Below are 27,597 nucleotides of genomic sequence, written 5' to 3' on the forward strand. Positions count from 1 at the left end.
TTGGAATCCTGCTTGTACATGTTAAACCAAAGGGTTACATTGGTGCGATGACCCAGATCTGAATGTGGTTTGAGGGAGTGAGAAAAATGGAGGACGGCTAGTAAGAGCTGTGTGACTAAACTTCACTCTTTTGGTCTCAGGACTGCAAGCCACTCTTTAAATCAATTCATCTTAATTTTTCTAGCACTTTAGCAATGCAGATTGTGTAGAAGATAAAGTTCTAGCAAATTGCAACTGAGGTCCAGTTCAGTTTAGTTCCGTGTAATGTAAATGTCACTGCTAAGAGCCAAAAGACTGAAGAGCAAATCCAACGATGCTAATAAAACTAGAGGCTGTATTCTGTTGATTGTTGGTGCCGTGACCCAGATGGAAAGGAGGATACTTTTTTCCCTGTCCTGAAAAGTACACTGAATGTGAACTTTTGATCTTTGGGCCTTAAATTGCACTAGAACCAGAAGTGTACACGTTTGTAGGGTGCCACAATTGTTTTTACGCTCTTAAGTGTTCTCATCAGCATCCTATTTGTTCCTTTGATAAGATCTTTGACGAAGCCTACACTGCTGAAAGCTCTGCAGAATTTACAATCAGAAGTTCTTGTAAAAGACCAATCAGACAACAGTTGGTAGGAGTTCACAGTACTGATGAGCAAACATGTTGGAGAAGAAAGTATTAGTGTAATATTCAGTTCACCAAGTGCAAATATACACGGACACTGGAACGTTTAAAAACTGCGTGTAACAACTGATCTGTCTATAAGCAGAAGTCTGTGAGATCTGCTGACGGATCAGCTGATAGACCTTGCTAGTGCACTTGCCTTCCATAATAATGGTCAAAATTACTCAGATGGGTTAGGAAAAACTAGAGGGGATATACTTGTGCCATGACTTGGGCAGCAGTAGGTTTTGGAGGGTCAGTGTAAACTTCACTCCCCCGACCTCAAGAGGTGCACTAGTGGCAATCCTTAAAGGCTCCAGTGTCAAAAGGGGTGGATAGCATTGCCTGAAGTGGGGTAAGTAAAACTAGAGTGGTTACTGTTGCTATGTCCTGGACAACAGCATGGTTTTGGAGGGCCCACTGCCCTTTACTAAAAAGGCACACTAGTGATTGACTTCTGAGACAATTGTCTTAAGTGTCCTTGCTAGCATTCCCACCTCCACTACCATAGGTCTGAATCCGAACTAAAGAGGAGTAGAACAGGAAGAGTTACTTCATGTCATGGCCCAGGTATGGTTTAGGTGGTGAGTAGGGTGTCCCATCTGTTTTTACACACTTAAGTGCTCTTATCAGCACCCTATTTGCTCCCTTGATAAGATCTTTGACGAAGCCTACACTGCTTAAAGCTCCACACAATGTACAATCCTGGAGTCCTTGTGAAAGACCAATCAGAAAACAATTGGTAGGAGTTCACAGTCCTGATGGTCAAACATGTCAGAGAAGAAAGTTTGAATAATATTCAGTTCACCAAGTGCAAATATACACGGACACTGGAACGTTTAAAAAGTGCGTGTAACAGCTGATCTGTCTATATGCAGAAATATGTGAGATCTGCTGACGGATCAGCTGATGGACCTTGCTAGTGCACTTCCCATGTTAATGGTCAAGATTACTCTGATGTGTTGGGAAATGGGTTAGGAAAACTGGAGGGGATATACTGGTGCACAACAGTAGGTTATGGAGGGTCAGTGTAAACTTCACTCCCCTGACCTCAAGAGGTGCACTAGTGACAGTCCATAAAGGCCCCAATGCCAGAAGGGGTGGGAAGCATTGCTTGCAGTGGGGTAAGTAAAACTGCAGTGGTTACTGTTGCTATGACCTGGACAACAGCATGGTTTCAGAGGGCCAGTCTAAACCTCACTGCCCTTCACTGAAAAGGCACACCAGTGATTGAAGTTTGAGACTTCTTAATTGTCTTAAGTGTCCTTACTAGCATTCCCATCTCTGAATTAAAGAGGGGTGAGTAGAACAGGAAAGGCTACTTGGTGCCATGGCCCAGATATGCTTTAGGGGCTGGGTAAATTCTCACTTCCTTGGCCTTTAAGACAAGCACTAGAAACTGCAGCCTTGTTAATGCTGCTCAGAACGGGCTGAGGGATTACTCTTGCATACGTTTCTAGATCTGAAAACTGATTTAAATGTTCATTTGCAGTCATATGAAGTTCAAGTACTAGTACCATGCACATATTCACTTTATCCCAGACATTAAGCTGAATTTAACAGGTGAGTATGTACTGATCTCCAGCAGTGTGATCTTAAGCTCAGACACTGTTTATATCCTCTAAGGGCTCTGCAGAACTGTGTTTGAACCTCTGTCTTTCCCACAAACCAGCTGTGTGCTGCAGACTCCCCAGCCTACGACCAGGCGTACTGCAATTGCTAATGTTATAATTTGTCCAGTTCATTTATCAAAACTCAAATCCAAACAGTAAACACATGACTAATGAGTTTTGTCACAGTTAAATTGAACAAGGCCTGAAACTGTTGTCTTAGAGGGAGAATAAATTGATTAATTACACAATTAAGTTGATTAGACTCAATTTTCCTCTTTTGTTTCCCTTGTTCAGGGAATGGAGGAGGCTTAGTTCTGAGGGTGGATTACAGTGTGGAGTATGTTGATGTGACATGAACATTATGTTAATCAAAGCAGCATTGTGGTGCCCACAAACCCGCTGACTCTCCCACCTTCACACAGACACATGCTGGCAGACGTGACCCCTGCCGTCTCCATCACTCTTTTTTCCTCACTCTCTTGCCTTTATCGGAGCCAAATCCAATCATGTAAACCCCTCCGCCCCCTGCCCCGTACTATGACTAATGCCATTAATCTGAAGGGCACACATCCTGAAAGATTTCCTTCACTCTTTCTTTGCGTTCACTCTGCATCTCTGTCTGTTTTCATCCGTGCATTTTCTTCTGTCGTCTTGTGTTTTATATCTATCTGTAGTATTTGCAGCAGCCCACTGAATAATTAACTCTATTTTGATATTTTACATAATTTATTCTCTTAGGCCTTTGAAGTATCTGGTATGTTGAAATTGTCTACAAATGCTATGAAACAGAATAAAATGTATTCATTTTTGATGATAAGAAATAAAAAGTTTTCGGTAATAACCAGTGTTGGGTAAGTTACTTAGTAATACACTGTAAAACCCAAAACTTAAGGTAACGCAAACTATTTGAGAAAACTAATTGCAACAAACTATTTTAGTTCAAAAATGAATCCAAATGAGTCTCTGAACTTCATTCATTTCCGTAAACAAAGCAATTTGAGCACAGTAAAACCTCATTACCTTCAACTCCTCTGAGTTCAAAACTCTTTTCATATGAGTAGAATTAACTTTCAGTCAATTTTGAGTTAACTGCACTCATTTCATTTGATAAAGTTGACTGTTGGATTTTACAGTATAATAGATTTCAAATGACTGACTTCTACTGGAAAATTATAATCTGATTACATTACTTAGTACTTAATGTAAAAAGTAATCAGGTTACTAATTATTTTAATTTGAAGTAACTTTTCAAACATATAAAATATGCCTATAAAAATAAACTGCAGTTGAATATTTACTAAGAAACATTATAGTGGCTTGACCACAGCAGCTTGACATATTAAAAGACTAACAATTTAAACTTCTCTCATCATTCACTTGCTCCAAATCTGTTTGTCTTTTTTTTTCTAATACAAAAGAACACATTTTGAAGAAAACTGGATACCTGTAACCATTGACATCCATAGTATGAAAAAGCACTGCAGTGGTTTGTAGTGTTTGTCTGAGGTAATTAGTCTACCTAAATGTGTATATTCCATACAAAGTATGAAGCTGATCGGTCATTTCTTGTCACGTGACTCATGGTTTTCAACCTGTTGTGCCTGGACAATGTGCTAAAGGAGTGATATGTGATCAGCCAAGCAGCTATGCTTATTTTCACATTCAGAAGATACCTTCACTTTTCATCCTGCACAAAAATCCAATTTAGCCTGTTTAAGCTGAGATGGACCCCTGTGTTTTTGGACGCCGGTGTCCTCCTTGTTGACGAGTATTGTTGTAAACTGTTTTCTATTAAAACGCTTGAACAATTTGCTAGTCAAGTTAAAAGCAGTCAAAAGTTTTTTTTAAAGATTTGACATACACTGAATTTCACAGCAATATTTTTGTTTTTACGTTCAATTCAATTCAATTCAATTCAGCTTTATTTGTATAGCGCTTTTACAATGTAGATTGTGTCAAAGCAGCTTCACATAAATGGTCATAGTAACTGGAACAGTGTGGTTCAGGTTTTAGTGTTTTAAGTTCAGTTCAGTTCAGTTTAGCTCAGTTCAGTGTGATTTAATCATTACTGAGAGTTCAAACACTGAAGAGCAAATTCATCGATGCGTAGCTCTACCAATCCTGAACCATGCGAGGCAGTGGCGACAGCGGAGAGGGAAAAAAAAACTTCACCTGATGGGAGTGAAGAAAAAAAACCTTGAGAGAACCAGACTCAGTTGGGCACGACCATTTTAATTTCTCCGCTGGCCAAAAGTCTTGTGCAGAACTTCATTCGCCGTGGTTTATGCTGGAAGATGAATGTTCAATGAAATGAAATCAAATCACGTTCAATGAAATCAAAGTAATGTTTGTATTTCCACTTGACAGCAATCATTTCAGCTCGCGTTCTTCAGCGATTTAAAAGCGCATGCCTATTAAAAACCTGTTAGCCAGCACTCACTTTCGGGGATTTACACCTACCTATCTTTAAATAGCAACAGTTCTTGCTTGACCACAGTGAGCTATAAAAATAAATTTGGTATTATTGGAAACAAGACATTTTGAGCTTTTCTATGGTCCATCTAGAAATGTAAAAAGTAATGCATTATGAAGTAATGAGAAAGAAAATATTACGGTGTTCAATATTTGTTTTTCCATATACAAACACAGAAAAACATTAATATAACAACCTAGAGAAAATATACCTTGAAAGCCAAGTGTCTCAGGAGCTTATATTTCAGATTTGATGAAGATAGCATGCAAAATAAAATTTCTGTAAAAATAAAAATTCAGAGATTATATCGGTGTCCTTTTTTCCCTCATGGTCAGATGAGCTTCCCTAACTAAAACAGTAACAGTTGCTAAATTATTTGGTCAACATTCACAGTTCATGTATCTTTAAAAAGAAGACACTTTAGGCTTTACTACCCATCATCTAGAGATTATAATGCTCAAAACAGAAACAAAGTTATAAATGCTTAAATAATGTAAAAAAAATGCATCACAGTAAACATTTTATTATTTCATAAAAAAATAAAATATTAAATTAGTCCTTCATATCCACGTGTACCGAGTACATGTTTTGAATTTGATGCCAATATCATGCAAAATAGAACTTCTGGATTTTTTTTCTGAGACTTTGTCTGACAATGCAGCGGAAAACGTGATTTAAAATTAAAAGAAGCTTTTTTTTTCTTCTAAAATCTATACTTGTAACTTAGGTAACCCAATTACATTGACTTAAGTAACTAATCAAACTACACAAATTTAAAATGTAATTCGTTACATTCTGCGTTCCCTAAAAATGTAATTCTATTACAGTAACAAATTACTGTGGAACGTGTTACACCCAACTCTGATAATAAAATATAATAATGAGGTCTTAAGGTTACTATTATTTTACATATGAATATTAACTATTCATATTCTAGTGTATATGGATTGTTTTGGTTGCTTTTGCAAAACATCACACAAATCATGTGTAGTTTCTGTAGTTTGCTGAATCTCACATGGTGATGTACAAGATCATCTCAGAACATCTTGAATTCACAGAATATATGACCTTTAATGAATCTTTCCTTAGTGGAGCAGCTAAAGTGTTGTCTTCTCCAGAGCCCAACTGTCTCTTGTTTATCTTGCTGCAAGCTTCTTCTTAATTACCCTTCCAAGATTTGATTATTCTTCTGTTAGAATTAGATAACAGCAGCTGTTTGTAATGAACACTGTGTAGCCTGGGACTTTACTTTAAATGGAAAGCATGTAACATTGTTTTGAATGGAGAGTTTCTCCAAAGAACAAAGTAGGCCTTCATTTAAATAACAGAGTCTGTGAATCTGTCCTGTTCTCTTGTAAGAACATTTTTTTAAATCCATTTATGCTATAAGATACAATAACCAGAGAAACGTATTAAAAAATATGAAAAAGTTGTCGTATTAAAAATTTGACTTTTATATTGAAATATTGAAATTTTTAACTTCAGAGGGAAACTTTAGAAAGTTTAAATGTTTAACAGGCTGGATTTTGAGATAGCTACTGTACATGTATCTGTCTTTATTTTCAAGCTTTTAAGACTACTTCCTCAAGTCAACATCAACGTTTGTCTTCTATATTTTACCACACTGTTAGCATGTTTTAGCACATTGCTAGCATGCTTTAATCTTTTTTTTGCTTTAATCTTTTAACCTGTTTGCTAATATACTTCATAGGCTATTTTGATTGATAGATCTGTGTTTGATGGTTGTAGTGGATGTAGGATGTATATGAATCTCTGAAGAATAATACTAAGTTTACAAGTAACAATAACCTGAGAAACAGTATTAAATGTATGACTTTTATATTGAAATATTGAGGTTTTAAACTTCAGAGGGAAACTTTAGAAAGTTGAAATGTTTCAGAGGATGAATTGTGAAATCTGTCTGTCTGTTTGTCTAGCTACTGTACATGTATCTATCTTCGTTTTCAAGCTTATAAACAGTTTGTCTTGACAGATTACTACATTTTACGACATTGTTAGCATATTTTAGCACATTGCTAGTATAATTTAACACACTGCTTTCATCTTTTAACCTATTGCTAATATGCCCCATAGGCTATTTTGATTGATAGATCCTTGTTTGGTGGTTGTAGCTTGAAAACTAGCATACATTTCAATATCAGAAGAATATTAAGAACTTTACAAGATACAATAACCTGAGAAACAACATTAAATATGACTTTTATTATTTTAACTTCAGAGGGAAACATCAGAAACTTTAAATGTTTAAAGAGAATGAATTTATAGGATCTGTCTGTCTGTCTGTCTGTCTGTCTGTCTGTCTGTCTAGCTAGATCTCTACCCTGCAGGCACAAGATGTCAACATGATCTCATATTGATGTTGTACCTCAACGTCGCGGGGACGTTGGATTTTTTTGGAAATGAAAACATGTTGACGTCAGAACCCAATATCAGGTCGACATCACTGACCAATTTCTAACCTTAAATCAACCAAATATCAATGTCTAATCATGTTACACCTTGACGTTATGATGATGTTGTCACTATGACACGTATCAGACGTTGGATTTTGGTCACTTTTCAACACAACCTAAAATAGACCAAATATCAACATAATTTGACGTCGTTATTGGACATTAAAATAGCCTTGTCCTCAGAAGCTGGCTAGACATTGAATCTTGTTCAGTGTTCATGACCTAAATCTAACCTAATATTAATATCTTATGATGTTGTGTGCCTGCTGGGTAGTTGTCTAACTAGCTACAATACATCTATCTTCTTTTTCAAGCTTTCATCTTTTAGCCTATTGCTAATATGCCCCATAAGCTATTTTGATAGATAGATCTGTGTTTGCTGGTTGTAGCTTGAAAGGACTAATTTGAATCACAGAGGAATAACAAGAAGTTTACATTGCAAATCAATATTCCTACTTTTTTTCAAGCCAGCATAACAATGTTTTGCAGCATTGTGTTTTTATGTGGGTGTGTTTGGATAGAACAGCCAAAAAAAGGTCCCTTTGTGCAATGCTGTATTTTCATGTGTGGGCAGCTGAAACTCTGACCAGGCACGGCGTCACACCCGTCCAGATTTAGGTACTTCTCTATTGTGAATTCAGAGTACAGAAATGCCACTGTTCTCTCAGGAACAAAAGGAGGATGTGGCCAGTTTCCCTACAGCTGACGGTCGGGCACAGACTTCCACCCGGGCTGGACTGATCTGGTGTCAGTAGTTTGTCTCTTTAGCCTCTGGGTGACTCGTGGTTACAGCTCCCAAATGGGGCTCGCTTCAGTGAAAAACAGTTCTCCTGAGGGTGTGTGTTATTGTAGAATAACAATGTGTAACTCATTGATATGGCTGGGGATTTGTATTGAGAGCCTTGAGACCATTTGTTTGCTTCTGTTTATAAATGGGAGTGTTTTTGTGGAGGCTATAATTTACATATTTCTGAAGTGGCCTTGCATAATATTTAGACACTTTTAAGATGGAGGGTGTAGCTTCTGCACTAATAGTGTCTTAATAGAGTTACAAAAATGAGGCATATTTTCAAACATTCTTTGCAAACACGGTTATTCTCATCTTTACAGTATTTTAAGATTTTATATGAGGCTTATAATATAACAGTAGCCGCATTTCCACTTTTGCACCTAAAGCGAGCAAGCCAGGGCGAGCCAAGGCCAGTCACGTTTCCACTGTCACTTCCGGGGCCTTATCGGGCCAAAGCGGGGCTTTCTTGGGGCCAGCGGCCGGCCTTTTTCGGCCTGCCGAATATCTTGGGCCAAAGAGGGCCAACTGGGGCTTTGTGACAGAGTGAAAGGAGAGGCGGGCACAGTTTTTCGATCGCACACGAGTACATGCGCCGAACTAATAAACAAATAAATAAATAAGGCAAAGAAAATATCTAGCCTTATAGGCTGGGGTCTTTTTGCTTGATCGCCCTTATGTTTCTGTTTCTGTTTATGTTTAAATGTAAGACTGTTGCATAATATAATAAAGTAGTTTTAATTTATAAGTGACTTTTCTTTGCTGCATCCTCCTTGATGTTTCAATAACTCATAATAATCTTTACACCATACAGACACAGCAGCTAGTAATGGTTTTCGAGAGTTTTTGTCAAGTTTAAGAGGTGTGTTTGTGCACGTTTAGATGCCTGTATGTAAATGTGAGACCAAGCAAAAGAGCGCTCCCTTTACAGCTCTGTTGATGCCGCGAGCGACTTTTTTCTTTTATTTATTTATTTATTTATTTATTTTATTTTGGAGATAATACACTGTATGAATACAACAGAAAGATATAAAACTTTACAAATTTCGTGTCCACTTTTGTAGGCTCAACACAATAGTTTCATATCTTGATAAAATAGCCTAAGCTATATTGAAACAATTAAAAAAATTACAAATATTGGGGATAATAAAATCACATTAAATATATAAACCAATATAAAACTATCAAAAGCTAGCTATAACAATTAAGTATATATACAAATCAAACTGTTTTAAAGCCATATTAAACTTTCATTTTTCAAAAGCCTGTCTGAAAAAAAAAGATTTTAGATCATTTTTAAAAACAATAAACACCGGAGAAGGTTTTAAAAATGATTTATAAAGTATTTGGATACGATGATATTAATCAAATCGTGCAAACAGAGCATTTTTGGGGTGAGTAAAAGCAGAAACTATAGGCGACCTTTTTTCTGTCTTCCAGCTGCGCAGCACTTTACATACGCATCGGGGAAAACTGCAAATTCAAAATGTGTTCTGTGTTCTCAAACAAGTGTTTATGTTTTTATGTGACGTGGTAAAATTAAAAAAAGGAAAAATTAAAAACACGAAGAGCTTTATTAGTGCATAGCTGCTGAGCGCAACGAAATATAGACTATATTTTATTACGTGCTGCTCTTATGTGCTAAAACACTGAACACTTACCTTTACTTAAGATGTAATAAGCAACATCTTTAAATAAAGGGGAATCACCTATTAAGTGTCATAAAGCCTATAGGGAAAAAATAATGTTTCAGTTTTGGGCTGAATGTTGGACAGCGTCTGTCTAACTGAGGATGTTATAATATACATTTTATATTGAGTTATTAGAGAATTTTATATATGTGGTTTTATATTATGGATGTGCGCGCTCCCTGCGCTAGATCCCTCCGTTAGTGGCGAGACCACTGGATTTCGATGCCAACAGTCGGTTGGTGAGTAAATGAATATGATGAATGAGAACACACATGCATGTGCGTATAGACATACAATGTGCTGCTGTACAGTAATGTGCTTTATCAGCCTGATTCCCGCTGAAGTTGGCGGGTTTGTGTGACGTTCGATTTGGGGGATGTTCTAGGGGCGGGGTTTGCGTGACGCGATGCGAGCTACTAGCTCAATAGTGGAAACGAGACATGATTTCAACCTCCCAGGCGATTAGCCCGGCCTGGCCCAATAAAAGCCCTGACTCGCACTGGCCCGACAGTTTTTTTTAGGACAACAGTATCTTCAGCAGAAAAATGTCCATAGATGCCATTTTAAATTGTAAAGAAATCTGTTTTTGAAACTAATGAACAATTACAATGGTTTAAGTACAAAGACCATGTTTTTTTCAGTTACATTTAAAGTAGCACCCTTGTGTTTTTAACCACAAAAAGACATGGATAAAAGAACATGCTTTTTAATATTTCTGAGGACTACACCAAAGGTTTCCATCATATGGAGTTTTAATAAATGAAAGCCTACAGAACGTCATTTTTGCACCATTATTCTTGTTGTATCTAGTCATTTGTGAAAATTAGCCATTGACTGGCAGCTCGAGCTTGTGGTCATACCATCTCTGTGAGGTTATATGGACACAATCCCTCCTTGTCACCTGCAGTCCACACACTTGCATACACATGCACACAAACTCACACACGCACATGCTCAGTGGTGAATGATAAATGTGTGGAAGTCTGTGGGTTAGATGGCATTCAGCAGGGGGTACGAATCCCATCATGCCTCTTGCTCTCTGAGTGAAGTGGACATATTTTCCAATAGCCAAATTCACTGCTCAGGTTCACTCAAGCAACCCTTCAAAATTCAGCTATTGTATTTTTTTCTGCCTCTCTCCAATGATTTATGAGAGTACATGGTGTTGATATTGTGAAGCAATATCAGCTCGTATCCATTTGCTACTGATGATTCAGCTTTTTCAAGCTGACCTGTTATTGCTGACCCTTAAAATAGAGTGAAAGATGTTTTGTTGTGAGTGTATACTGCATGTGTGTACTGTATGTGTGTGCGTGTGGATGTAGCTCACTAGGGTACAAAGAAACAACAACACAGCTCAAAGTTTGATTTAAAGGCATAGTGCACTTAAAGAAATACACTGTGTATTTGCTGACTTTTTTTTTTTCAAGTCAAGTTTCACAAAATAATTTCAAGAGGAGCATGTGATGTCATTGATCACGGCTGGCCTCCCATTCGTATTCATTAGCAAACCAATCTAATCATTCTAAACTCACTATTAATATCCCGTATAGCATTACTCCATTATCTCCGTTTTGAAGAATCCCCCCATCCACCTCATCTCCCCCTTTCCTCCTTTACCAGGGGGAGCTATCGAGAACTACCTGATCTCGGACCCACTTACTGTACATGCTTACTGACCAGGCGGAAGCCCTGGACTCAATTATTTCTGAGCTTAGGATTGTCTCCCAGGACAGCATGCCAAACCTGACAATATTATCAAGCAATATCCAAGTGTAACTATGTTTTTGGGAAAAAATTTAAAAGCATAATTAAAAATGCTTTAGCCACTATTTATGGATATTGCTTAACGAAAAAAGAGTAGCTTGAACATTCACTAAAATTGCTTGACACAAGACATGGAAGATGCCATGTGGGTTTGCAATAGCATCAAGCACGTGCACACATAGGGCTCAACTTGTGCAGTGCACATGCCCTTTTTAGTCTTGGACAGAAAGTGTCCTTCCAAAATGATCTGGAGTGCCCCCGTTTGTTCACTGAAAGGAAAAAATGAGTTGAAGAGACTTTAAATTTTGATTTCTTTATTTAAGCATTTACGACTGTAAAAAAAAAGAAGAAAAAAAAGTTGAGTTACTTAAAATTTTAAAGCAACTGGCTCCAAAGAAATTTTAAGTTCATAAAGCTTCAGTGGTTGAAGTTGTTCCAAATTATTCAGTAAAGTATACTTGACTTAAAACGGCCTTTTCAGTCAACTTAACAAATAATTTGGCACAACTTCAACTACTGAAACTTAATAAACTCAAAAATTCTTTGCAGCAGGTTGCTCTAAAATTTTATGTCAATTTTATGTCAAGTGGGTTTGCAATAACATCAAGAATAGGGACAAAATCATGGAATTCTGTTATTAATGTCTGATTTATGTCACAGAATCAACCATTTTTTAATTTTTTTTTTATGAATACAACATTTTAGGCTGTACATTGATATGTAATAGCATCTGTAAATATTAACCATATAAGACTATTTAATATTAAATGTGGAAAAGCCTTTAAACGAAGTGGGTGAAGGATTATTGTAGAATTTGTCTATATTTGTGCATCAACAAACACAACAACTAATGGAATTGCTGTCAAGTGGGTTTGCAATAATATCAAGAATAGGGACAAAATCATGGAATTCTGTTATTAAAGTGTGATTTATGTCACAGAATCAACAACTTTTTGAGTGAATACTACAAATTTAGGCTGTACATTGATATCGTCTGTAAATATTTACCATAAAAAATTCATATTAACTTTGGAAAGGCCTTTAAACAAAGTGTGTGAAAGATGTTTGTAGAATTTGACTTTATTTGTGCATCAACAAACACAACAACTAATGGATTTGCTGTCAACTGGGATTGAAAAAGCATCAAGAATAGAAATCAACTTCATGGAATTTGTTATAAAAGTGTGATTTAGGTCACATAATCAAGCAATACAGCAACAGTATATACTGCACATTGATATGTCTGTAAATATTTAACAAAAATAAACTTAAAAATAAACTTGAAGGTAACTTTTCACAGAAAAGCTTTTAAACAAAGTGTGTGAAAGATGATTGTAGAATTTGACTATACTTGTGCATCAACAAACACAACAACCAATGGAATTGCTGTCTATAAAGCTATTTGCGTATCCAATGTTATGTTATGTTGGTATATGCATTTTCACACATCATGCTTGTTCTTGGAGGACATTGTAAGGAAATCTGTATAAGAACAGTGCATGTTCATGCAAAGTAAATAAACACTTCAATACTCATGCCTTAACATGGTCAAAGTATAGTGTTTGGTCCTCGTGACCTCCCATATTTTCATAATCTGCTGCCATATGAGTTTGTGTACGTTTCATGATTTCAATTAAAGTGATACTTCACCTCAAAACTGAAAATCATTTGCTCACCCTACACTTGTTCCAAACCTGTTTGACTGTCTTTTGTTGAGAAGAAAAGAAGACATTTTGAAGAATGTTGGAAAGCAGTAAACATTGACTTCTACAGTATTTGTTTTTTTTTTTTTACTATAGAAGACAATAGTTTCAGTTTTCTTCAAAATAACTGCTTTTGTGTTCAACAAAAACTATCGAGGGTGAATAATGAGTAAATGAGAATTTTCTTGTGAACTCTTCAATTACTTTAACTACTAAGACTAAATGTAAGCACACACACAAAATAAAACCATCCGAAAATCTAATTAAAAGCACATGGATGGATATATATAAATGACAGTGAATGATATTTTGAAACATGGGTGTAAACAAACAATGTCTCCTGGCAGTGTTCCTCCTCTCTTATTTCTGAATCATGATGACATACCGTGTCAAATGTATTGCAGCAAAATCAGGCTGATATTGTGTAATCTGAAGCTAGCGTTAAGCGTAGTTTCTAAAAAAGCAATGGGCTTAAAAGTGATTGAATATAATAGCTGCTGTTAAGCCATTTTCGCTGTCCCCCATAGCGCAGTTGATGATGCTGAAAAGAGTGTGTTCACAATAGTGCGCCATGCACTCAACGCCTTTCACAGGCTCTATGCAATGTTGCACAACATCCTAAATGAAGCGTGTAATGTCTCATGCTAATAGTAAAGCACCTACTGCTCAGTGAACTTTTTATGAAAGATACATGAGTCAAATTCCTCGTTTAACTTCTCTGTTTTTCGAGCGCAGTATCCAGAAATATCCTCAGTCATTGGAAATTTATGATTGAGATTTATCACAGATTCAGCTTTTTACTAGTAAAGGGTTTGTTTTTTAGCATAGCTTTTATGTGATTTCAAATATGTATTTGTTTTTATTATCTTGGCTTTTTTTTCTTTGCATGTTTGTATGCAGCTTTTACCTCTTAAACTTTTCATAAGTAGGTAAAGCACTTAGCACTTTTAAAAATTCTATATAAAATAAAGTTTTATTATTATAATTGTTATTATCATTGTTATCATTGTTGTTGTTGTTATTATTAATATTATTATTAATAATAATATTAATATTATTATTATTATTATTATTATTATTGCTGTTATTATCATTGTTATTATTCTTATTCTTCTTCTTCTTCTTATTTTTGTTATCATTATTGTTGTTATTATTATTATTATTATTGCTGTTAATATCATTGTTTTTATTCTTATTCTTATTATTTTTGTTATCATTGTTATTATTATTATTATTATTATTATTATTATTATTATTATTATTGTCATTAGTATCATTATTATTATTGCTGTTGTTATCATCATTGTTATCATTATTGTTATTATCATTGTTGTTGTTGCTGTTGTTGTTGTTATGACTTATTGACCCATATGTTTTTCTTCTTACTATGAGGGTTGATGGGTAACATCAACCAGCATTTTTCAAAACACAGAAGAAAGAAAATCTAAAGTTTTGTAACCACATGAGGGAGGGCAAATGGTGGGCTAATTTTAATTTTTGGGTGACCTTTCCCTTTAATCAGTTTTTTTTTTCTTCTTCTTCTTACTCTCCTAAAGCTTGATTTGAGTCCAGACAGAGAGATACACAAACACTTAAGAGCTTGCATCATTTAAAGGAAGAACATTTCTTTCCTAAACTGGATTGTTTTGTCACACATTATGATTGGTGAGCACTTTGTGTCAATGGAGGTGAATTGATGAAAGCACACTGACCTCTATGTGGCACTGAATGATTTATAAAACCTGCACTTTTTGATTTCTACAGCAACATGGAAGAGACTGAATCAGCATTGTTGAGCAGAATTGTCATTCTCCATGTAGAAAAGAAAATTACAGAAAAAAACTATTTTAGATAACTACACAGCAGTGATTGGGATATTTTTTTATCATTCTACATTTTTTGCTTGACTGACCCCGTTTTTAGGTGTTTTTCCCCATGAAAGACACTAATAATTTATGGCACTTGTCAGAGATGCCAAAAGTCTCTGTATGTGTTCTGTTCATATTTGCCAAGATAACATGTCGGAAATTCAAAATAGGTTTTTGATCTGAGCTTGATCTGAGCGTTAACACTGCAACTTGTTAAAGTTCCGTAAAATAATTTCACTTCATAATGTCTTTATATTTTTCATTTTGTGTATGTGTTGTTGTAGTTATTATTATTATTATTATTATTATTATTATTATTATTATTAAAATTTAATTTATTTATTTATTATTTATTCTTTTATTATTAAAACTGAAACTAGGTTTACATTAGTTGAAAATATTTAATATATAGTTTTTTCTCAATTATAATAGTAATAATAATAATAATAATAATAATAATAATAATTATTATTATTATTATTATTATTATTACAACTTAGTCTATTCAGGTTTTTCTAGTCATTTTTACATTCTATTTCTTAAAATATTTATGTATTAAATGTATATTTTATTTAATTATAATGCTTATTATTATTATTGTAATTATTATAATTATTATTTATTTTTTATTTATTTATTATTTTATTAAAATTTTAAACTAAAATAGATTTTAGTTAGATTTTCTAGTCATTTTTTTACATTTTAAATGACCTAAATTATATGTAAATATGTTTATATGTTTAAATATGTTTTTTTATTATTATTCATTATTATGTTGGGTAATAAATCACATTTCTTTACTTGGCATATTTTTATTTCAGTATACTGTATAATAAGGGTCTCATTTTTTTATTTATTTAATTTGGTTTTACAGTTCTTTCAATGTTTTTTTTTTAAATATATAAAAATTTATCGTACATATACAGAGGATTTATTTAAGTCTTAGTATATACCTATAGATCAACCTCAGAGCAACACGTTTTCCTCTATATTAATTTACAGTATGACACGTGACATTTCATTTACATTTTCATCGAATATGAATCTTCGATTATTACCTGTCTAATGTCTTTGCTCCACATTATCATGTCTGTTAGCAGCACTATTAACTCAGTGACTCCCCTGTAGCTGACACAGTATTACTTTTCAGCCATAAACATGCTCTATAACCAACCATCATTCAAGCAACACAAGGAAAACAGGCAAATCCAGGATCCAGTGTGAGGGGATTTATGGCGGTAGGCTGTGGAAAAGCTTTAGCGTGTCTGCTGTGATCAAAAAAGAGATTTGATATGAATAAGAAAAGAGGATAAAAGATTTCATGACTCCTATATGGTTGTGTCGGCTGTAGCAGATGCCTCGATATTGAATGTGTAGGTGAGACTGTGAGCCGTTCATGATATTATTAGTTATCAGCACAACTTCAGTATTTCTCTGTGGGTAGTAGATAAAACCCGGCTGTCCTCATTCGACAGCGATTCGACTGAGACTGAGTCTGATAAAAGACTGCAGAGAATTATGTCTCAGTCTGCCTTTTCTTTTTGTCTTCCTCCTCTGACAGCAAATATCACTCAATTTAATGGAATAACATTTGAGATTTGTAATCGTGCAGATCTAAACAATAGTCAGCATTTGAAACGTGTGACCTTTTTCCTGGGCTTTTCCTGGTTCTTCATCATGTCTGTGTCTGGATCGGATGAATGCCGAGCGTCTGCCCAGCAGGCTCTCATTTTCCAAAGCCTCTGTATGCAGCCAAGCTGGTATGGAGCAACATTTCACGCTGTTTTACATTTCCCTGGTAAATGCCAGCTTTAGCTTGCCCACCTGGCACCGCAGGAAACACTAAATTGGGGATGGGGAGAAGATGCAAAAGAGAAATGATTTTACATATGAGCAGTTGCCCTCCCTTCATCTCTTCTTCTCCAGCTTTTCAACATCAGACAGTTAATGCTGACTACAGTAAATAATAATATCTTTAATATAAAAAAACACATTTCATAACCTCAGACAATCACTTGCTTCTCTCCACTGAACTAATAGGGGCCTTTGAGAGTCGGTGTTTGATTAAAAATGAAACCTAAATTAATTGTGTAATGGATTTTCTGCTCACATGGGAGAATGTTGGTGTGTAATCGCTTTGTAAAAGCTTTCTTTTGTTTATTGTATCAGTGGTTTTATAGCAATTGCTGTGTTTTACAATTGATTATTTTATTATGATTACACTTCAAAAAGTATTGGCAAATAGTATTTTATATATCCTGTTAATATAATTCTGACATAAGGCGATATATATGCAAATTACATGATATGACACAAGTTCTTGTTTTGGATTTCACATACAATATATGTCATAATTGCAACATGTATTTCAAACTTTTGCAAAATGGCTATTTACATACTGTTGAAGTCAGAATTATTAGCCCCCTTTGAATATTTTCAGAGCAGGGAGAAAGTCTTATTTGTTTTTTTTTTTCGGCTAGAATGAAAACATTTTTATTTTTATTTTTTAATAACCATTTTAAGGTCAATATTATTTGCCCCTTTAAGCTATATTTTGTTTCGATAATCTACAGAACACACCATCGTTATACAATAACTTGCCTAATTACCCTAACCTGCCTAGTTAACCTAATGCCTCGTTTCGACTGACTGGTACAGTACGGTTTGGTTCAGGTCGGTACGGGTCACCTTTATCAGGCTTGCGTTTCCACCACAAAGGGTACCCTTTTGGTGGGCTTGGTGTATGACAAAGTTTAAGTCGACGTCATGCTCGCTCGAATAAATGTCTACAGTAAAGCTGTACGGGTCGTTCACATATTATAATGAGCTGCACTTCTCACAAAACAGATGCTTTATACACATAAATACTTGTTTATAAATGTTCATCACTAACTTTTCTATGAACATGATTTGATTATAACTGCAGATCAATGACAGTGCGAAATAGGCTACTGTAAAGTCTGTAATTATATAAAATAAATAAACAAATGCAACATATATGAACACATACCGCCCCTTACAGTCTCCAATATATTATTAATTACAAAAATATTTAACACAGCAAACATTTAGTACTTATTTGAGTTCAAAAACACACGCAATATAGCCCACATTCGGTGCAAACCTCTCATCTGTGTCTGTAAACTTCACCAGCACATGTAAGCTCTGTTAGAGAGGATTGTTTTCATACCTAGTTCATAATAATCCAAAAGGCGATGATAAACATGGCAGTTTGTTCATGATTCAGGTTGCTAAAACAATTTTGCTCCTGTGTTTTGACGGCTTTTCTTTGTTCGGCGTTTCACTCCCGCTTCAATCTCGCGCTTGTCCTTTTTTTCTGAAAGGATCCGATAACTGAAACACTTCAATAATCACACACACGTTATTATCATCAGCTCAAGAAGTTTGTTATATAAAATATAGACGCGGTCGAGAGCACCTGGAAGAAAGCGAGTACCGATCGCACTTTTAGATGGGCTCGTAAAACAACAACAGGCGACGGCAGATTTTTCTTCTTGGCTTTGTGTCTGTTCATCGAGACGACGACAAGGTTTGTTTGAGCCCGGTCATCCACGGCTGGTTATTATATGCATATAGTATTTCCATGTAATGTCTCGGCTTTGTATTTAAAAAAAAAACATGGCGGTTCCTTTGTTTACGTTCTGTGTAGCTCCACGAGTTTGTGACGCATCTCTGTAATGCCTAGTTCAGACTGCATGATTTTAACCCCGATTTTGGCTCTCCGACAGGTTTTGAAAAATCGCCGACAAATGCCTGAAATCACAGGCAAATCGCTGCTCGTACACGTGAGTGACAATCACACAGTATAAACGATCAAAGACGCGATCTGAGAGAATCGCCGATGAGTCGCCGATGCCTGTGAGATATTTGGCATGCTAAATATCTGGAGCTGTCGGTGATTCAAATCATGCCGTGTGAATTGAGTTTTGACTGAAAATAACATCGGCGATCGCCTACAGCCAATGAGAGAGCAGCTTTCACTTGTGTGTGCGTGTGTGTATACCTGCTGCAGGCAGCGGGAGGCTGGGGGAGAAGGTAAAAGCGCTCTTTTTCGGTTTATTTGGACCCACGAAATGGAGGAAAAACTAGTGGAGGTTTGACAGGACTCAGGAGCAACCGTGTCTGTTTGACGTTTAATACAGAAAGAAATTAGTTTATTATCAACGTTGAGGAGAAATGGCTAATTCCCTTTAAACCCAGGTGAGCAAACATGTACATGTTCTACCCCATTAAAGGCTTCTTTCTCATTATGTAGTTAATAACAAAATATATACTACATGTTTTTGGCTGTGAGACGTAGTTTGGACGAAGTTGTCGGCGATTCTCCCTATAGTAAAGTCATACAATGTGAATGTCCATGTCGCCGATCCATCTTGCAGTGTAAACAAAGCAGCGACGAAACGCTAGCCCATATAGTCATGCAGTGTGAAAACATCTGTGACACGACTACTTTGAAAATCATGCAGTCTGAACTCGGCATAACCAATCAGCATTCAGCTGCATGTGTAGCTCCACCCTTTTGGTATCCTTTCTCCCATTTGGTACCCTTTCGAAAGGGTGCCGAAAAAGTGGTACGGTCTGGTTTGGTTCGGTACGCTTTTTGACAGTGGAAACGGCCATAAAAGCGTACCAAACCGAACCGTACTATTCAGTGGAAACGGGCCATAATTAACCTAGTTAATCCTTTAAATGTCACTTTAAGATGTATAGAAGTTAGATTCCCGGAAAATCTATAAAACAAATGTTCCCAGACCTTTATTGAATAAAACAAATATCAACATTTTTGTCTAACCCATACCCAATAAATCCACTAAATCCAGAGAAACTGATCAATTTCAAGTGGGCTCTTAATATGTTCCATATTTGACCTCTGTTTGTATAATAGAAAATCCCAACCAGTGAGTGGCAGGTGGATGAACTGGCAAGTAAATTGATGAGCTCTTTTACTGATGCCCTGCAGCAGCAGATCTAACAGCTGGCGCAGCGGCCTACAAACAAAGGAGTCTTATCTACCAGAAACCTCTCTCCTCTCTCGTTTTATCCAGTCTGCTTCTTCTTTTCCCTGTATCATTCCCACATCCCTGCCTATTTCATTTTCCCCCCCCATTTAATATACCACCTTCACGGTAACCTTTACACATTGAAATGAATTAGCCATCTTCTGTCCTTTCTGAAATCAGCGGGCATGACTCTGTCGTGTCGTCCAGTCCTGCATGGTGTTTTTTCCGCACGCCTCCCTGGTGTCTTCTGTCCTGTAGATGACCACATCACCCTGTGACATGTTCATAAATTATTCTGAGCACCTGCAGCTGCAGGCATTGTGAATGAAGAAGCTCTCACTCGCTCTCTCTCTCTCTCTGGGGAGCTCCATTATGGCTCCTCTACAAACACATGCAGTTTTTTGGGTGAAATACAGCTCAGCAGGATCACGGTTTAATACAATAATACATGCTTAATTTACTGCAATTGTGGCATGATGATGAATAATTTCTACAGGCTCATTGTTTTCTTTAAAGGGCACCTATTTTTATTATTATGCCTTTTTTTACAAAATGAAAAATAATTCTTTGATGTTGCTAGAGTGTGTATGTGAAGTTTCAGCTTAAAATACCCCACAACTAATGTTTCATAACTCTTTGAAACTGCCCCTTATAGGCTATGATTCTTATAGGGTTGTCACAATACTAAAAATTGGTACCAATTGATACTGAAATTTTAAAAAGTCCATTTCCCGCCAACATTTAAGCGCTTTTGAGCAAGTTCTTCAACACAGTTGATTTGTCATTGTGTTCACATGCTCACCAGAAATGACTGTGATTAACCATGAAGCTCATCAGTTCACCAAACTCACCCCTGTTTACTTTGTGTAAACACAGATACAGGGACACTGAAGTGTTTTAAAGCTGCGATTCATCAGTGCATTGCTCATATGTCAGCTTATAGACAAACCAGCTGATCAACATCGGACATCGACATGACTTTGAAACACTCCCGTATACAGCGTTGAGTTCAGTGAACTGATGACCTTCACAGCCAATCACAAAAATATCTGTTTAGAACATGATCAACATGATAAACAGCGCTCAAATGTTAGCAGGAAACTGATGTTTTTGAAATATCAATATTGATTGGTACTGAACTCCAGTATCATGACAATCCTAGATTCTAATTGTGGTGACTGTCGCTTTAAATTCAAATGAGATTGTGCTCTTAGCCTTATTTTCTAAAGAGGGTGGAGCTACAAATGCCTATGTGTCAGCATAGTGGCAGATTCAAGAACAAGACTAACACCCTATGCTACTGAAGGAGGGTGATATAATCACCGATGGGTGGGTCTTTTTCCCTCTGATGACATACAAAGTGAGAATAACAATTAAAGGCATTTCTGCAGACTGTATTTATGAATGATTATAAAAAAAAATAAATGTATACATTTTTACAATCAGATGCTGGTTATAATGACAAACTTTTCCCACATAATTGTGTTTAAACCTGTTATAAAGGTTTTTCTTTGCATAATAGGTCTCCTTTCAGATCACACACATCTTGTTTTGACATCCTTCAGGGGGGATCATGAGTTAATCAAGGATGTAAAACGCCCTTTAACTTGCACGCTGCTCTTATTGATCAACATCACAAAAGCTAAACAAAAAAAGTACATTGTTTTTATGAATTTACACTCAACGGCCACTTTATTAGGTACACCTATCCAACTGTTCGTTAATGCAAATTTGTAATCAGCCAATCACATGGCAGCAACTCAATGCATTTAGGCATGTAGACATCGTCAAGGCGATCTGCTGCTGGTGTGCCCAGAAAGGTCATTTCAGTGACTTTGAACGTGGCATGGTTGTTGGTGCGTGACTTCACTGAGTTCACTGTACTCAAATGGCCTCTACAGTCACCAGAACTCAATCCAATAGAGCAGCTTTGGGATGTGGTGGAATGGAAGATTCACATCATGTATGTGTAGCCGACAGTCTGCAGCAACTGCGTAATGCTATCATGTCAATATGGACCAATATCTCTGAGGAATATAACATTGTCGAAGCTATGCCAAGAAGGATTAGGCAGTTCTGAAGGCAAAGGCAGGTCCAATTCGGTACTAGTAAGGTGTACCTAATAAAGTGGCCGGTGAGTGTAAATATGCTGCATTCACAATCTTATCATTCTGAAACCTTTAAGCTACTTTTTCCATTTCAGACATACTTCTTTCATCACACACTGCTGCAGTAGTATATATGCGATTTCAGATGTAGCTCCTGTTTCTGCTTGCTTTGGATAAAGAGATTTCGTATCCTTTCAGATTTATTTAATAAAGCCCCCTGTCATATAACAACGACAACATTGAGAGCCAGAAAATCCATCAATTTCTGCGAAAAACATACAAAAAGGAAAAACAAATGACATTTTTTTATTAGCCGCGCAATCAACATTATGCTACAAAGGCTGTCTGTTGAGCTTTACTAGTACTTAACCTTCAATTTCCTTTTAAGTTTGTAAGTTGAGCGTTGAATCAGGCTGTGTCCGCTTGTGTGGATATGTAATCTTCCTTCTTGGCCTCAAAATTAAATTGCTCGTGATTTCCCCAGAAAATTGGAGTTTACAGTGGCTAACCATGTGACAAACTGCGTGTGAAATAAGTCGCCGCTAGTTTCTTTATTAAATCAGAAGCTTGTATTTGGAACGGCTGGTGGGGAAATGCACGCACACAGCATATTAATGTCTTTTTCATTCTCAATTGTTTGAGGTCAGTCGGTTTGTGGTGGCTCTGCCTGTTGTATCTGAAGCAGTTTCTTGTGGTTGGTATCGATCTGTATTGACCTGGTCCTTGTGGTTGCAGCTGTAGGCTAATTCACCCCGCTGCTTCTTCCGATGACATTTACATCGCCTTGTCTCGTCTTTATCGAGTGGAGTCATAAAGCAGGGCTGGAAATGGCTTATTTTTCTGTTAAATAAATCATCGCTTGGTCAAGGCACTTTATAAGACAGGTATGAGAGCACACAATAAACCACAAGAAGATCTCATCCTTGCTTTTGCAATCAAATGAATTGACCTCGGGGGATTTTTTTACAGAATGGGAATGAAAATTATGATAACAGAGAGGCGGTATGAGTTACACGTCATCATTTGTTTTATATGTGAACTTTTTTCTTTCTTATGACCTCAGTAAATAGTCAGATTGAATTTGACTTCATCTGTCAGCTTGCTTTAAATTACTGTACACTTATATTATAGTGCTCTTTAGAGACTTAAAACGTGGAAGATCTAGAGCAGATAAGGGGTTGCAGATCGCAACTTTAGCTTAGAATATTTCACAATGATTTATACTATAAAAATAGGATATTTAGCTTAAAAAACATAAACTGTAGCTGCGTCCCAAATGGCACACTATACACTCATGTACTTATGCACTTACACACTCAACAGCATAGTACATGTATGTAGCATTATCCCAAATGCGGCACTGTTTTTTTACTAAGCGGAAATTCAAACCGTTTCCCAGATGACGTTTGTCTGACGTTTTCTCATAATGCACCGCAAGAGAATTTATGAATCGGAGTAAAGCGATGCAACTGATGCTTGGACCATAACAAAATGGCGGCTGTAGTACAGTACGTTGGAGTTGCATTCATAACTACTCACATACTGTAAAGAACAGTTGAGTAGTAAGTTCAAATTCAATTGAAGTGAGTTGTAGGCGATTTCAGAAGCAGCCCTTGAGTTAATTATGAATATTACATTGATGAGCATCTGTTTAATAAATAATGTCCATTAAAATTCTGAAACTTAAAGTAGTAAATGTTCCGATTTTCAGATTAGATTTGTGCATTTTCAGTTTGATTTGTCAGAAATTGAAATAAATATTAACTTGCCCTAATTGTTGTGTTTAAAAAGGCAACAGCATTTTCAATTATTTGATAAGTTTTTAAATTATTTACCCATAATATTTTTATATTCCCCTCGGTTGCTGCGTTGTCAGATATAAAACAGCCCAAACGTTTGAGTATTTTAAATAGTTTTAAAACGTTTTTTAACCTAACTATTGTCCATATTTGACGAGGCAATGGCGCAGTAGGTAGTGCTGTCACCTCACAGCAAGAAGGTCGCTGGGTCGCTGGTTCGAACCTCAGGCTCAGTTGACGTTTCTGTGTGGAGTTTGCATGTTCTCCCTGCCTTCGCGTGGGTTTCCTCCGGGTGCTCCGGTTTCCCCCACAGTCCAAAGACATGCGGTACAGGCGAATTGAGTAGGCTAAATTGTCCGTAGTGTATGACTGTGTGTGAATGTGTGTGTGGTTGTTTCCCAGAGATGGGTTGCGGCTGGAAGGGCATCCGCTGCGTAAAAACTTGCTGGATGAGTTGGCGGTTCATTCCGCTGTGGCGACCCCGGATTAATAAAGGGACTAAGCCGACAAGAAAAATTAATGAATGAATGTATTGTCCATATTTGACCCAAATTTAAGCTGCAACGCCACACCTTTTTCCTGAAAGTGTATTAGTTAATAAGTAAGAAATCTCTAAAAGTAAGATCAAGATGCATTCTTGTTAAAAACAAATCTGTATTAGTCGGTTTATTTAAGGAGAGTTTATCTTTATTCGAACTTGTTTCTTTTTTTTATTGTTGTTGCTGTTTGTTTAGTGTATGTCTGCAACAACTTTGTGAGGGAGCCGCAGGTGACGACATGGAGGCAGAGTAAATCCAAATGTTAAACAAACAGCAAACATAAAACACAGGCAGGATCGTTGTCAAAAACAAACAAACAGGAATGGTTTCCAAAAGACAATCAAAGCAGAGTCCGAATTCCAAAAAGCAGTATTAGAAAGGCAAGGATAAAATTTATAACAAAGCGGCAAACATAATAGAAAAAGACCACTTGGTAAGGCGGTGGAACTGCCAATACCTCACAATAAAAAGATAAATACAATGGCTGTGTCCGAAATCGTAGACTTTCATACTATATAGTATGGTAAAATCAGTATGCGAGCCGAGTAGTATGTCGAATTTATAGAATTAAAAAGAACAGTATGCGAGAATTTTGATAAAAATCTGCGGATTTCTGCGTAATTATTTTGGGAGTATCCAGCGGACTATCATAACTAAAATCTTAATAAATGAAATAAAAAGTAATAAATTACTGAATAAAAACTGAATAAATTCAAATATACACATTTACTCAAGTAAATAAACAGAATGATGAAAATGTAAACTCTGCAGAAATCTGCAGAATTCTGTGGAAAATCTGCGAAATTATCTGAGCGCAGATTCCGTGTGGGCCTACTGATGACTTACTACTTATGTCGAGATTCTAAAGTGCACATTCGATGCATGCTATGTAATACCATGATGCCCCATGAGAGAATTCATGAATAGGAGTAAAGCAACACAACTGATGCAGGTAGGTCACGTGACCATGACAAAATGGCAGATGTAGTGCGTCTGAGTTCCATTCATACTACTCACATTCATACTGTACAGAACGTACTTTTCTAACAGCCGAGTAGTACGTTTAAATTCAAAAGCAGCACCTACCTAGTAGTAGGCGGTTTCGGACAAGCCAGTGTGTTTATATATGGTGGTAACCTGGTAGTTACCACAGAGGAAACACACAGTCAATTTTCAGGAGAGAGCTCCTCTGGTGGTTGGATGAATGGCTGTCCGCCTCATGTGTTACAAACATGTTGTCCATAATGCTTTTCTTTTCGAGAACAATAAATTATACTACTACTACTACTGTTACTTGTTTAATTTCAGTTTTGACTTGAATGTAATGTTTCTTTTTATTAAAATGTTAATGTTTAATTACAAAAACAGAAAAGCATTTGTACATAACCTTATTAATATTCATGAGCTACATTTATTTCAAAACCCAGCATGCATGTGAAGCGCTACTTTGTAAGACAATGTGCCAGCTTTTATTCTTTCATCTCCTGCACTCTCTGACCCTCTACTCAAAGATGTCTCCAACACGCTGTGAAATCCATCAGTAAAATCAGCTTGTCTTCACCACTGCAGCTCCCTAGAGTGCTTTGAATTATAGAGTCCCTGGGAATACTGGCATATATTGATTCAGGCGATGGGCATTTGACTCCTCCAGCACATGTCCCGTTCTTAACTCCGTTTAATGTCTTAAGTGCATGACGTTATGACCTGCGCAGGAAGTGAAAGAGGATGCAATCAGGATATTGAACATGCGTGCAAACCAACACTGCTGACTCAATCGCTCGATTGACTTCATTATAAATGTGTTTCTGTTTGTCTTTGTCATTTAGGACCATGGGGAAGGTGTATGGGTAGTGAGTGTGGTCCGGGAGGAAGTCAAAGCCGAGCAGTATGGTGTGCCCACTCTGAAGGCTGGACAACGTTACACACCAACTGCCAACAGTCGGAGCGGCCCAGCAACCAACAGAGCTGCTTCCGGGTGTGTGATTGGCACAAAGAGCTGTATGACTGGCAACTAGGGGCCTGGAACCAATGTGTCCCGGTGTCCATGCGCAATGCTGGCGTGCCAAGGCCAGCGGTGTGCACTCGGGGCGAAGAGGGCATCCAGACGCGGGAAGTGGGCTGTGTGCACAAGTCGGACGGCGTCCCGGCGGAAGATGCCATCTGTGAGTACTTTGAGCCCAAGCCACGTTTAGAGCAGGCCTGCCTTATCCCGTGTCCACGTGACTGTGTTGTGTCCGAGTTTTCTCCATGGACGTCCTGTTCTAAGAGTTGTGGGATGGGGCTCCAGAACCGCTTGCGTTCGGTTCTTGCTCCTCCACTTTTCGGGGGTTCGGCTTGCCCTAATCTTACGGAGTTTCGCACTTGCCAGCCGGGCAAGTGCGAGGGTGTGGAGAGCCTGCACAGTTTGAGAGTGGGACCTTGGGGTCAATGCATGGCTTCACCTATAAGACAAGCCAGGGATACAGGAGAAGCCAGAGTGCCCAAAGCAGAACGGAAAGCTAAGCGGGATCGGCAGGCCAGACAAGAGCGTCAGGGAAAACGGCGCAAGAATAAGGAGAAAAAGGAGTTGAGAGAAAGCAAAGGAGAACGCGTGAGGGAAAGGGTCAAGGAGAAGAAGAGGATGAGGGATCCAGAGACCCGAGAGCTCATCAAGAAGAAGAGGACGAGGAACCGTCAGAACCGACAGGGACTTAAGTTTTGGGACCTGCAGGTGGGCTACCAGACTCGGGAGGTGACCTGTGTGCATCGAAGTGGAAGCACAGCATCAATCAGGTCAGCTTCTTCTGCTTTACATTATGTTTTCATGCATGATTTAAATATAAAGTAGATAAAGTTCAAGTTTAGATAAAGTAGCTTTACTTTTTTTTAAAAGTCCTATTTTATGTGGAAAATTATTATCTGTTTAGGTTTGATTGGATACTGTATCATATGTACATAATTCATGATTGATTGATTAATTGACTGATTTAATTATTTTAATCTTCAATTCATTTATTTAAAATGCTTATGTATTAAAGAATTATTTTTTTCAGCTAATATTGTAAGATATGCAAGGATTTTTTAATTGATTGCAAATATCACAGTTATTACAGTTTGAACA

General features: G+C 36.9%; 1 protein-coding gene across 6 annotated transcripts in view; it reads left to right on the forward strand.

Moving 5' to 3' along the window:
- The window catches only part of thsd7aa (thrombospondin, type I, domain containing 7Aa), a 267,241-nt gene that overhangs the window by 97,068 nt on the left and 142,576 nt on the right, over window positions 1-27,597 (forward strand). For all 6 annotated transcript variants that reach the window (XR_012394625.1, XR_012394622.1, XR_012394621.1 and 3 more), the window contains one exon: window positions 26,324-27,269. Coding sequence is in view for 1 of the 6 variants with exons in the window: in NM_001122760.1 (NP_001116232.1) it covers window positions 26,324-27,269 (946 nt within the window). In the remaining 5 variants the exon portion in view is untranslated. The remainder of the gene's footprint in view (window positions 1-26,323; window positions 27,270-27,597) is intronic.

This window comes from Danio rerio, chromosome 19 (genome assembly GCF_049306965.1).
Source record: "Danio rerio strain Tuebingen ecotype United States chromosome 19, GRCz12tu, whole genome shotgun sequence".
NCBI lineage: Eukaryota > Metazoa > Chordata > Actinopteri > Cypriniformes > Danionidae > Danio > Danio rerio.